We start from the raw sequence: 12,429 nt of genomic DNA on the forward strand, positions 1-12,429 counted from the left end.
GAGTGTCTCCAGTGTGGGAGACTCCACCACCTCTCTGGGCAACCTGTGCCAGGGCTCAGTCACCCTCATGGTAAAGAAGTGTTTCCTGATGTTCAGCTGGAGCCTCCCGTGTTTCAGTCTGTGCCCGTTGCCTCTAGTCCTGTCACTGGGCACAACCATGGAAAAATACCCAAAGAAAAATCAGATTTTTACCATAATTAGGCAAAACACACAAGCAGAAAACTATTCTGTCTCTTTCCAGCCCTGCACTAGCTACCAATATTGATGTTAAGACTATTCATCTGATTTCCTAAGGAAATGGATGTTGATCTCTCACACTATCTGTTCTTTCCTCTTCACTTTTGAGTCTGTCAGCCATTTTCAACCACATTTATAGCCAGGTTCACAGCTTCAAAGATAAGCAAAATGTCAAAGTTTCAAGTTTGAGTCCTTAAAACTTTAAAAAAATATCTGTGACAAGATAGAGAGCCCAAAATCAGTGATTCATAATCACAGACTGCCAATTCTTGCCTGGTGTTGTAAATGGAATTACTGCAGCGTGAGCAGAGGCAATTCACACAAATCCATAGGAAACCAGGCTTCGTTAGTTCTGCAGCCCACGGGACAGACTCTCTTTTTGTTGCAGCATTTGCTTACAGAATTAGTACAGAATTAAACTGTACTTGCCCTAATCTAAGACACTTCTGTCACCGTATAACAGCATCCATCTATGAGTGTTGCTCCAACTACACTAGTTTCCACAGTGTTACAATGGTGCAAAAAGTGTGCGTAAACAAAGCTATAGTTGAACACATGTGAAAACAGCATCCCTCTGTCACAAAACAATCAGCCCTAAATCAAAACATGTTTGAATTTAGAAGTAGTCTGCCTGCTCTAGAAACTTGTACTGATTAGGCAGGTAAAATGGTGTTGAGCCATTTCTCAGAGGATATGTAATAAATAAAGAAATAACAGCTTTTTGAGCTGCTTATTAGGAGGGAAGGAGGCATAGTGTAAGAAGAAAATGAAAAGTTGTCTCCTTGCCTCTTTCATGCTTATTAATGCATTCAGAAGCTGTACTGAAAGGAATTTAAACTCGTGATAGTCATAAGAGAACAGATCAAAGAAAAAAAAAACAGACCAAGTCAAGGAAAAGAAAGCTGTACATGCCTTTCAGTTAACAGACAGAATACAGGTCTGAAGGAGGTAAGATTTCTATTTTTTTATTCTACCTAAAATTTTCTGTGTTGCTTCAAAATTGTGTTTCAGAAGGGGCTTGACTGTCTCTAAGCGAACTCTGAAAATGTTTTGTTTCCTTGGCTAGAATCCTCTTCAGTAAAGTCGTCGGCTTTTATACTTCACCTGTACAAGGTAGTTTGATTAGCTGGATACTACCAAGTAGGATCTGTTGTTGTGCTGTTTAAATGACAGAAACATGATTACTTGTGGATTTCTTCTTCACTATATTTGATCGGTTACATTTTAAACTGTTCAGACTGCATTTAGCTGGGTGATGATTCCCTTAAGACTGGAAATTAAGATTATAATACAAATTCCCTGCACATCTACATATAGATTGTCAGCAGACATAAATTAGTATAACCATCTGAAAATTGACAGATCTCTGAGAGTCTATGCTGAGTGAAAACCTGGCCACTGAGCGTTTTCAGGGAATAACAGAAATAAAGAAACAACTACTTGTAAGGACAATATTGATTTTTCTTCTTCTGAATAGCTTTTCTTGTCCAGGTAAATTGCCTTTCCTTCTATATTCCTGAGAGATTTTACTTCAGAAGTCTGTCATCACTGATTACCTAAAGAGACCATGTCAAATTCTTTGCTGTTGGACTCAGGTGCAAATACCTTGGTGTCAGTGGAGCTCTTTAAATGTAGACTACAGTTATGGTTTTGAGTTTTGCCTTAAATTTGAACAGTTGCATATGTATGTGGATCTACTTGATTCTGAAGATATCAGATTGTTCTGCCTCCCTAAAATGCTCCCGTTGAAACAATAAGGTTGATAATATTATGCTTTAAATTTAACAAATTATTTATGGCACTGAGGCACTGTATTTCTACCCTGTAGGTCTGAGCAGGACCAACCTCGCAAAATGCCCAGAAACTACCACCGTCCAGATGGCAACTTTTTCAGAGGGAAAGGACACAGCTATCTTGCAGCAGAAGAGTAAGCATAAAGCAAAACCTATGTTAGTGTATAAGCTGTTTTCACACTGAAAGAAATGTACAAAGTAGTATCAGAAAAAGTCACTGTTGTATATAGGTGGAGTGTGTTTTAGATATCCTGTAGTTGTCTCTAATGTTTGTCATTGCAGAATCGTAAAGAGCCCTCAACAGTTAAGAAAAATCAGGACTGCAGAATTTAAGAATCTAGAGTTTGATCATATGATCACAAGTCATTAACCTTTAGAATAAAATTAACAGGTTTATTGAGGCTTATTTAGAATTTGCTTTTGAGGCTGTTGCCAGGTGATCTTTACAATAAGTTTTATCTCCAGATCCACAAACGTCTCTTCAGAACCTCAAAGGGACACCGTCCCACCCTAAAGAATAATAATATAAGTGAAAACCCCAGAGAAATGGTAAAATACCGTCAAAAAGCAGATGAAGACATCAATGCCACACAACGATGACTCTCAGTAAATTTTTTCTGGGTGAGATTCCACTTAAGCAGAACTAATTCACGCTGATACTTTGTTAGTCTTGGCTTACAATAAAATATGTTGGGTTTTGGATTACTAGAGACACTATCCGACTGGTGATGTGTTATTACTTTAGACAAATATTTCCAATGTGCGTGGGATATCTGTATGTGGAATCCACTTCTGGTACCGGTTTACTGGCCCCCAGACTTGGTGACTTGTCCCCCACACACACATACTGCAAGATATTTGCTTCTCCATGTTCATCCCTGAGCAGAGAGAACAAACAAAGGGGAAGGCTCTTCTCATAGTGCTTCCAAAGCAGTTCAGTGCTCAAAAAGAAAAAGCTGGCTAGTCACGTCTCAGCACTTGAAACTGGGCATGCTCACCTCTAACTGCCATGAATTCCAGTAGCTGCAATTGCAAGCAGTTTTTCTAGATACGCAAGGGAAGAGTGACTCTCTCCTTCCAGTACCAGAAGGAGCATTCAAGATATAAGCACAGATTCCTAACAGCACAGCTGCAGCTTTTAACTGAAATTGCAAGAAATTGCATACACACCTTTCATACCAGCCTCTGAATAGGTAGGGGAGGGGTTAGATGACAAACACGCAGTTAAAATCACCAACTCCAGAAATGACATACATTCTGTGAGCGATGCAGGCTTATGGATGGCTAGAACTACAGAGCACACGAAAAGCAGAAAGCAGTCTCAAAAGGTAGAAAAGGCAGCAGTTGCTTTGAGAAGTAGTGTCTCCAGGTTTTAGCTGTGCTGGGGCCAGTAGCAAAACCAGTGGAGCCATCTCGTAACTTGGAAGATCAGCTGCAACACGGCTGCAACAGGAAGCAAGTGAATGCTGTGAGTTGTAGTCTTGACCAGCCAACACAAGGTCTTCAAGGGGCAGGAGCAACTTGCAAGATTCACATGCTTGTGAAAAAGAAAAGCCCCTAAGGGGCTTCATGCTTCAAACAGCACACAGGCAGTTCAGACAAAAAAACAGCCTGTTCTGCCGCATGAATCTGCTCATGTCTTCTTTCAGGCTTCTTGGGTCACAAGGAAACACTCCTTCATGGGACTGTAAGTCAGGGGAAATGATAGCAAATAGATATAAAAGGTCTCTGATAAGTCACGCAGCCCACTCCTCAGTCCCAATGGAAAAGCCTGGTGGCAATTACTTCAGGGCAACTGGATATAAGATACGTAAAGTATGTTAGAATTTGTTTATCCTGACTCATGGTAATTTTTTTTTTTTCCTGTCCTCTTTTCCCTTTAAGCATTTTGCAGACTCTTCTGTTCCTGAACACACCAAGAACAAAGAAATGGGGAGTGAATTCTGTATGTCTTAATAGGGAGGATATTAGCACAGGGGTTTTGCGACCAAGAAACTTGCAATTACTTTCAGCTGCAGTTACTGTCAGCTTGTTTTCTCACTAGTGGAACTGTGCTACTTCTCCCAAGCCCCCGGTAAGCAGTGGGAAGGATGTCTTACAGCACAGTTTGCAAAACCTGCGTTCCCTAAAATGACCCGGGGACACCAATACTGTGCCTAGTGTGTCATGAAACAAGAACTAAAGAATTATAGAGCTCTTTATGAATAATTCAAAGTTTCTTACTCAGGTTTTGAGGTTGTGGAGTGTATCACGTATCCAAAAAATCCTTCTGTCACCAACAGTTGTTGCAATAGGATGTGATTAGGATACTTTTCTCAACACTTGCTGCCTAGAGAAACTTAACAAATAAACAAGAGCTGTGTCTCTGCAGGTGTGACATTTAATTAATTTCACATTCTCTTACAATATCACAATGCTGTTTGATGGATTTACAGGCAGGGATTTTTTTTAGAAGCAGTAGTCACTGGTAGATCATTATCTTAAAAGCAATATATTCCTCGTTTTTAAAATGCTTGAGAACTTGGCAGAGCATTTAGCTAACTGCTTAATCTACAGAGAATGGCTGAAGTTATTGATACTCTGTCTATTTTCTGAGGTAAATTCTGCTCCATGCCTTCATCTCATGAAAAGATACCGATACAAACTTTCGTTCTAATCCTCTCTCCCAGAAGAATGCATCCAGTTCTGGTGCTAATTATTTTATTTCGCTTTCCCGACAGAGCCCTGGGTATTGGACTCTTCATTTTGGTGCTGGCGATTTTACTTATCTTTGGCTGCTGGTATTACAAAAGACGTAGTGGCTATAAAAGTCTGCGGGTAAGCATGACAGCTAACTTTCTAGCATGCTATTATTTTGACAATACATACTCATTAGTTGCATTACATTCATGCAGAGAACATTGAGTCTGTAATAGTGCATCATTATCTCAGGCAATATATACATTGACATATACATAGGTAAAAATACATGATATGAAACTCACCTTGCCCTGAAGAACTTGCAAGTCAGGCAAAGGAGTGAGAGGAAGCAGAAGCACAGGGAGACGAAGCCAGCTGTCCAACTTGGCATAATACATCAGTGGAAAAAGTTATCTCTAGGAAGCATTATATATAATATTTACACAAAACCAAGATGTATTCTGTGTATTTTCATTTAAATAAAAATAACATATTCACTATTCATAAGACTTACCCCTAAATGAGGACAGATATGATTAGAGTAAATCTAGGAAGCAGAGAGGAAAAATAACCGTTAGAAGTAACTAAGTAAATATTAAGTTCATGTAGGGGTGATGCATGATTTATTTGTATAAAAGTTGACTTCCAGTTTTTAGATTTATGAAAAAACAGGGCAGGTTTAAGGTTTGCTTTCTAAACACTACTTCTAAAAACTTCTACTTTGTGTCTCTTAAAAAATATTAAAAAAAGGAACAATTCTTCTCATAACATTTGTTGTTAGAAGTCTCAAAGTTTTATCTTTGAAGTTCTGCTCTCTCTCCTATGAAAGGGAGGCCACTTTTAATCGTTTAAAGTGAAAGCATTATCCAGTTATATGTTTTACAGTAAATATCTTTTAGTTATCCTAATATTTCGAAAAAGATGTGACCATTTGGAATTTAAAAACATACTGCTCATCTAAGTCAGCAAAAACATTTCCTTGCTGTTTCTGACAACTTTGTCCTATTACCTTTCCAGTGATCTGTCCAATACATATATCAACTCTCAGAATACATAAAACCTGAACTTTCATGGTGAAATGTTGCAAAAATGAAAGTAATACTCAGAAAAACCTTCCAAAAGAGAACCAGGATTCTTTCATGCCTGCTTTCTACATCTTGGCAAAAAGCACAATCTCTTTCTTAATTACTTCTCATCACAGATTGCTGCTTTCTGGTTTTGAAAATCAAATTTTTGTTAGGCTTTTTGGCTAGGGGAGAACTAGTACAGGATGTATGCAAAAGAAATGGTGGAAAAATGGAAAAGAAAGAGGCTGGACACTAAAGAAAGAAATGGGTGGGATAAAAAGGAGGAAGCATTCAGGTACATGAGAAGGTGGCAGTTCCTGCAGCAGTCCTTGACCTAAAAAATGTGATCCTCTTTTTTCTGGCAATGTAACTGGATAACACAGGAGAGAGAGCATGTCTCAGCAGAAACAGCAAAAAGTGATAGGTAGATTATCTCTCTTGCTGGCATTGTGCCTGGCTCTAATCCCAGATTCTAAGACATACTGTAAAAGTGCTGTCAAATACTAAATGACACATAATTTGTTCCAACTTCACATTCTCTTCTCCCTTTCACCTTCCCCATATTTCTTCATGATCTGTTACAGAGCAAAAGCTCTAGTGTGGGCACAATACGAACCGTGGTAGGTGAGGGAACAATACTGGACTGCAAAATGGCTCAGCAGGAGTACAGAAACTTTAATTCTGTGGTAAGTTGCAACTCAACGTTTCGTTTATGTACAACATAGCAGGACACAGTGAGACAATCTTGCTAAATAGTCACTTGTTGATGATTTCTTTATTGGGGTGTGCTGTCTAGATTGGGTGTTCAATGCCTCTACATTAACTTAAAAAGTAGTATTTTGCACAATTTTTACTGTGAAAAGGGTTTTTTAAGTCTACTATTAAGGATTTGTCTTTTAAGAAATTCTGTTCTTTCACATACCTTCATTCTTAAGTTGTATGATCATTATGCAATCTGCTAGAATGATGTAACACCTGAGTGTTGACATATACTGCATCAACAAAACATCTCCTTAATAGATGTTCTGCCATTCTGACAAACAACAAATGTGTCTGTTACACTATTCCTTGACAAGGATTGTCAGGGAACATTATAAAACTTCAAGGTTTTAGCTACTCTAATTATTATGGAAAGATGAATATTCAAACCTAACATTTTAAAAAAGTTAAAATAACTTAACTGATAAATATATATGTCAATTTATGGGTGTGTTTAAATAGTTTTAGAACAGAGAGAAGCTAATTTAGAACCAATTTTAAATACGCTGCCCAAACTGTTAACATAGGAAATAAGAAAATGTACCTGCATCAAGACTCTTTTAAAATGCCAGTCTTTATAACACTGAAAATTCTCTCTTTGGATGAATGAGGCAAACAGAATTAATTTAATCTGATGCAAAACCAAAAAACATATTAGCAAAAACTAACCTTAAAAAAAAACCCAAAACATAATGAATGAGCTCAGCTCTGTAGTAGCATATCCGATATGAAGGTAAATCACTCACTGCATCTTTAATATAATTTTTTTGTACCTCAATTGTTTTTTCACTCTTTCACACCCATTTTCCTTACCATAGGTACCTGATGCTCCACCAGCTTATGACAAAATTGCTGCAGATCAGTCACCACCACCTTATTCACCATGATGACATGGAATCTTTAACTCTTAACATACCAATTCAATTCCTTCATGCTCCTTCTTAATTTCCTGTACGTGCTTAACTTTCTTAAAGCTAAAATCATAAAAAAAAAAAAAAATCACATGCGTTCATTAGCAGTTGCTGAAAATTATTCCTGCTTAGTTTACAGAACTGGTTCTTGAAATGCCTCAATAAATCTGAATATGCTTTTGTTTTAAGTTTTTCATTTCTTGTGGTCCTGTGCTCAGATGAATACACTATACTCGAGTCTGGGCATCTTCCATCCTTCATAGGATGTTACCAAGAGTAACTTACATACCGTTGAATATCAACCAGAGTAGAAAGTGTTGGCACCTTCATTTTCCTCATCCCCACTTACTATCCCTTTCTTTAAAAAAGAAATAAACTATTCCCTAGAATGTACTGTACAAGAATCTGTCCTAAAATGGACAAAACCATGTCCTGTTACAAAGACTAAATGCTTTCCCTACCAGCAGTTCTACCAACAGTTCTAAAATTAACCTGCAAAAGGCGACTATGTTTTATAACAGGCTTTTACCTCACATCACTTGTTTACGTACCTGTAATGAAATATTTCCTCATAAAACCGGATCCAGGCAACTTTAGAATTTCTGCTTAGAGTCCATACTGGTCAATGGTTATAATGACAATCACGTTTAGTTTCCTTCTGGCAGTCTTGTGAGAAAGCAAAAGAACTTGGTAGATATAGGGCTTTATGTGTCATCTGTTTCTAACATGATGACACAATATGAGAAAATGTGTGAAGCTCATGTTCCTTGAAGAATATAAAAGACAGCAGACTCCAAGATGTTAATTTTTGCAGGTTGCCAGAACACTAGCAGTAATAGAAAACAAAGAATTATGATATGCATAAATTAGGCTACAGGCACTTGGCAGTTATTGTCTACTTAGCATTTTTTCTTACTACTTACTTGCCAGATTATCAGTTAAGATTACAAGCAGATCAACAAATTTATACACAAGGCCTGGTATCTCACAGCAGGAGGTGGCTAAAGTTGTACAACATTCATTAAAATGAAAAGTAGTTAAAGAAGAAAACTATTACCATAAAACTATTCTTAACTGCTATGAGTAAAGAATCCCGTTCTTTGTCACTAAATATGCAAATATAAACACCTTAAAACAAAAAGAAAGTTTTAAATACAAGGCAGGTTTACTTGCCTAACATGAACTCCATACATGGTGATAAATAATAAGACGTAGGTTTTTAGAAATGTTTCTTTTACAATAAAATTTTTTATATAGATTACTAAAATTAGATGCTTGTTAGAAGGTAATAAATATCTGTAATTGCTGTGAAAAGTTATAATCAATACATCTATTTTTATAAATTTAGCTGACATTTCTGTTTAGAACTTTAGAGAGGTACTTTAACCTAAAAAGCTGTCTTACGTGTGTCATTTCCAATATACAGCTTTAAGGAAAAAAAATCTGTGGACTTCTTTAGTGACAGGAAGAAGAATACAGAGGAAAATATACAAAATGCCAGGTTATCGTTAGTAAATGCCAGAGATGTAGAACACAGTGGCTAACTAAATTTTTTGCAAAACTGGTACACTAAAGCTTGAGGCTAATGATCTTTAGCAACTCTGTACTCTGAAACTCTCTACCCTGGGGCAACATCCTTTCAAAAGTCTGTGCTACTACTGTTGAATGGAACTCACATACACGTTCATGGCTGAGAAAGTAATTTCTATAAGGATTAATTGCTATAAAGGAGTGAAGTGATTAGAGTTCAAAAAGCTCTACTCGATCCCACATCAGCATTAAATAGGCTACTAGCCATTTCAAAAGCTCACAAGGAAGGTAACACTGACTAAGTAGAAAGATGGATTTATTTCCAGAACTACATAAGGCCAAATTGTTGCAACTGCTCAGCAGCCAGAACTGGAACTACTGAACTTTGACAGTAATTTCTAGATACTTAAAGTACAGATCAGCCCTCTTGGAAACCTATCCTTAGTTTTTAGAAAGTCCTCCCATTTTTCCTTCTTGTGAAAGCAGTATTCTTTCTTTATAGATACAGTTAGACAGTGGTCTCAGATTTTAATTAGTGCATGAAAATAAAAGCAAGAAATAGAGGTTCAGAGAGTACTATATTATACAGGTGGAAGCTTCATCACTCATGCTAAACACCCTCACAAATGCAGTTTTTGAAATCTGGCTCTACACCCAGCAAGGGTACACTGGAGAGGCTGGCTGCTGATCCAGTAAAACACAGCAATAGGGGACAGGTCAGAACTTCAAAGCAAGAGACCTCTAATTGCCAGTGCCTCCTGCTGCAAGAACTGGTTATGTTATGTCCTTTCTGTATTACACTCAGTCACACAGCTGACGAAGAGAGGTGGCTGGTCATAGCTGGAGAACGAAGCTCTGCTTGCTTCTGGTCTGCATTAATCTGTTTGCATCAGAGAATTAGACAGACACGCTGTTATTAAAGCTTATCTGTACATGGGGATCTCAGTAACATCTCTATAGCTATGCATGCAACCCTCATGCAGATGCAATGAACAACTTGAAAACCAGCCTTTCATTAATACAGGGTGTTTTGATCAGATTGGTAAATTATAATGGCAGTAGCAGTTGCATTGTCTGTGTTTGGATTCTTGGTACGATCCTGCTGGATCATTTACTTCCTAGTGAGATTACAAGCCTCCACGTAGCCTTAAAAGATTCGAGAATATTAGTCAGCCATCCCACCCATCGCACAAAGGTAAAATGCAGCAGGTCCTGACAAGTGCAATCTTCCTGGCATACTGAACCACACACTCCCTGGGCTAAGAGCCACAGTGTACATACTGCATACGTCAGAGAGCTATGATAAAGGAAAGCACCACGGACCTTCCGCAGGAAGCACTTGGTTTCTTAGAGTCTCGCCAGCCCAGTGTAACAGGACTGGCATATGCAGCTGGTTGCCAGGACAATCCAGTGACGTTCACCTCAGCAATCTCTGTTGGCTTAACACGGGCTGCAGCTGGGGATGCAGACAGATTATCTCGGCCTCAAGAACTGCATTAGTATTAACCATATTGCTTGTAATTTTTCAGTTAAATAAAATATTGCCAGCATATTTTCATTCATGCTTGTGTCTAATATTGGTAAAATATCCATTACCTTGTTGGTGTATATCCATGTATGTATGTGACATAAGACTACATTTTCTTGCCTTTAAAAGCAAACTTATTTTCACTTCTTATGTAAAGAAAAAGGTTAATGAGTTCCTCTGCACTTTGGAGAAGTAGCATTTGTTCATTTGTAGTTTTCTGTTGACTGCATATTAAACTGTGCCACAAAACTGAAAGATTGTTGTGTGTTCACACCATTTTATTAAAATTATTTTACTGAAATTAGAGCTGAATTAGAGCTAAAAAGTGCTTGCAAGTTTCCAGTGTTGTCTTTTGGTCACACATCTGCACTGAGCTTTAAATATAGTAATAAAGGTAAACTATAAGTCTAAGGTTAAAATAGCTATGTACAGCTACTATCTGCACATCCCATACATGCACGTTTTGGAATTGACCCCCAATATTCTGCATCCTTACACAATCCTCCAATTTTCACTGTACTTCCTTTCCCCAGAAAGTAACAGAAAGAACTATTACTTCCCTTGCTGCAAAAACTAGCTCTTCAAGATGTTTTGTCCACACAGGTTCTACTCTGGGGCTAATGCAAAAGACTACTTTTTTTTTTTGAGGTAGCAACGTTCCTAAATGCCTTGTGCTCATGGGAGTATGAAGAACAGACCCTCGTCCATCTGATCCTCATCCACCCAGAACCATCTCTCAAATTTACTCATCAAAAGAGAATCAGAGACTATTGGGCCCTATTCTACCAGGAAAAAAAGGAAAGAACGTAGGATCCACTGTGACAACACTATTGACACCTAAGCTACAAGCCACAGTTATTGCCTTCTCTAGTTATCCCAGAAAACTCTTACCATGTGATTGTGGTAAACTCCATTCTTGCTGGACTCATATGGGCCAAAACCTGAACAATGCTTGACCAGCAGGTGTGCCTTCACGTTTCCAAACCATTTTAGTATAGCCCAAAATACATGTTTGGACGACATGCTTTATTTGCTTCTTCCTGGAGAGGTACACCACACAAGTCGAGTACAAATTAGTAAAAGACAGAGTGATGGGCTAATATAAATACTTCAGCCTTTCAATACTAATTTTGTAAGGTCTTTTCAACTCTGCTAGCTTCCATTTCTGGATGGGAGAAACAGACTGCTCTGCTGCATATTCACTATGCTCTCTGCTTACACAGAAAAGCAGCCTTCCTTCTTCCAATTCTTTTTTGCATTTACCTTATCATCAGCTGCATTCTTGTAGCTATTAGGGAAAAAAGCTGACTTGTTTTTTGTTGAATAGTATTTTCTAAGAAAAAGGTCTAATCTTTCAATTTCTACCAGTTTGACCTTTCCCACTTATCTTGGCAGAAGTAATTGATTTGTTTCTGCAAACCATCGCTTACACCACAAGTAACTCTTCACTGACACTCTGGAGCAAAATAGGAACTGTCCCTTTTAGACACGGTTCAGTGCTAGATTTGCTGTCTGCAGTTGTTTGCAGGGGCAACTTTAGGCTTGTCATCTGGTAACCATATTCAGAAAAATCTTGGAGCTGCTTCAGAATTTGCAGTAAAACAACAAAATCACATGATAAGCATGAATATTCCCTGAACGCTAATCCCCTGCAGAGGCACGCAAGCATTAAAAGGTATCAGATGCCTACCTTGTAATAAATTACTCCTATTTCTGTATCTCCAGAAATGTCTTCCTGAACATTCTTAATGTTAACACAGACTTAAGTCGCCTCTCTTTCTTACGTTTGTAATCCCCAGGATATGCAGTCCACATATTCTACACCTCTTGGGTTTTGCCCTCAACAACAGGAAGGACGACAGTGATATTTCACAGTCAATTCCTTGTTCAAAACTTTTAGCAGGATTCATGCACCTCATCTATCA

The 12,429-nt window shown here is 38.0% G+C and overlaps 1 protein-coding gene across 1 annotated transcript; it reads left to right on the forward strand.

Annotated features, from left to right (window-relative positions):
* Positions 1-2,090: 2,090 nt before the first annotated feature.
* Positions 2,091-7,422, forward strand: MLANA (melan-A). The gene is made up of 4 exons (XM_009890661.1): positions 2,091-2,164; positions 4,751-4,847; positions 6,361-6,462; positions 7,354-7,422. The coding sequence occupies exons 1-4, from the start codon at positions 2,091-2,093 to the stop codon at positions 7,420-7,422; spliced, it is 342 nt and encodes a 113-aa protein (XP_009888963.1).
* Positions 7,423-12,429: the final 5,007 nt, after the last annotated feature.

The sequence above is a fragment of the Charadrius vociferus genome, unplaced genomic scaffold, assembly GCF_000708025.1.
Source record: "Charadrius vociferus isolate BGI_N301 unplaced genomic scaffold, ASM70802v2 scaffold188, whole genome shotgun sequence".
Taxonomy (NCBI): domain Eukaryota; kingdom Metazoa; phylum Chordata; class Aves; order Charadriiformes; family Charadriidae; genus Charadrius; species Charadrius vociferus.

What these genes read in the sequence shown, in the direction of transcription:
- MLANA (XM_009890661.1), top strand. Translation starts at nt 2,091, where the DNA reads ATGCCCAGAAACTACCACCGTCCAGATGGCAACTTTTTCAGAGGGAAA. An exon ending in AGCTATCTTGCAGCAGAAGA is followed by an intron (nt 2,165 to 4,750) that starts GTAAGCATAAAG and finishes CTTTCCCGACAG; the next exon opens with AGCCCTGGGTATTGGACTCT. An exon ending in GTGGCTATAAAAGTCTGCGG is followed by an intron (nt 4,848 to 6,360) that starts GTAAGCATGACA and finishes GATCTGTTACAG; the next exon opens with AGCAAAAGCTCTAGTGTGGG.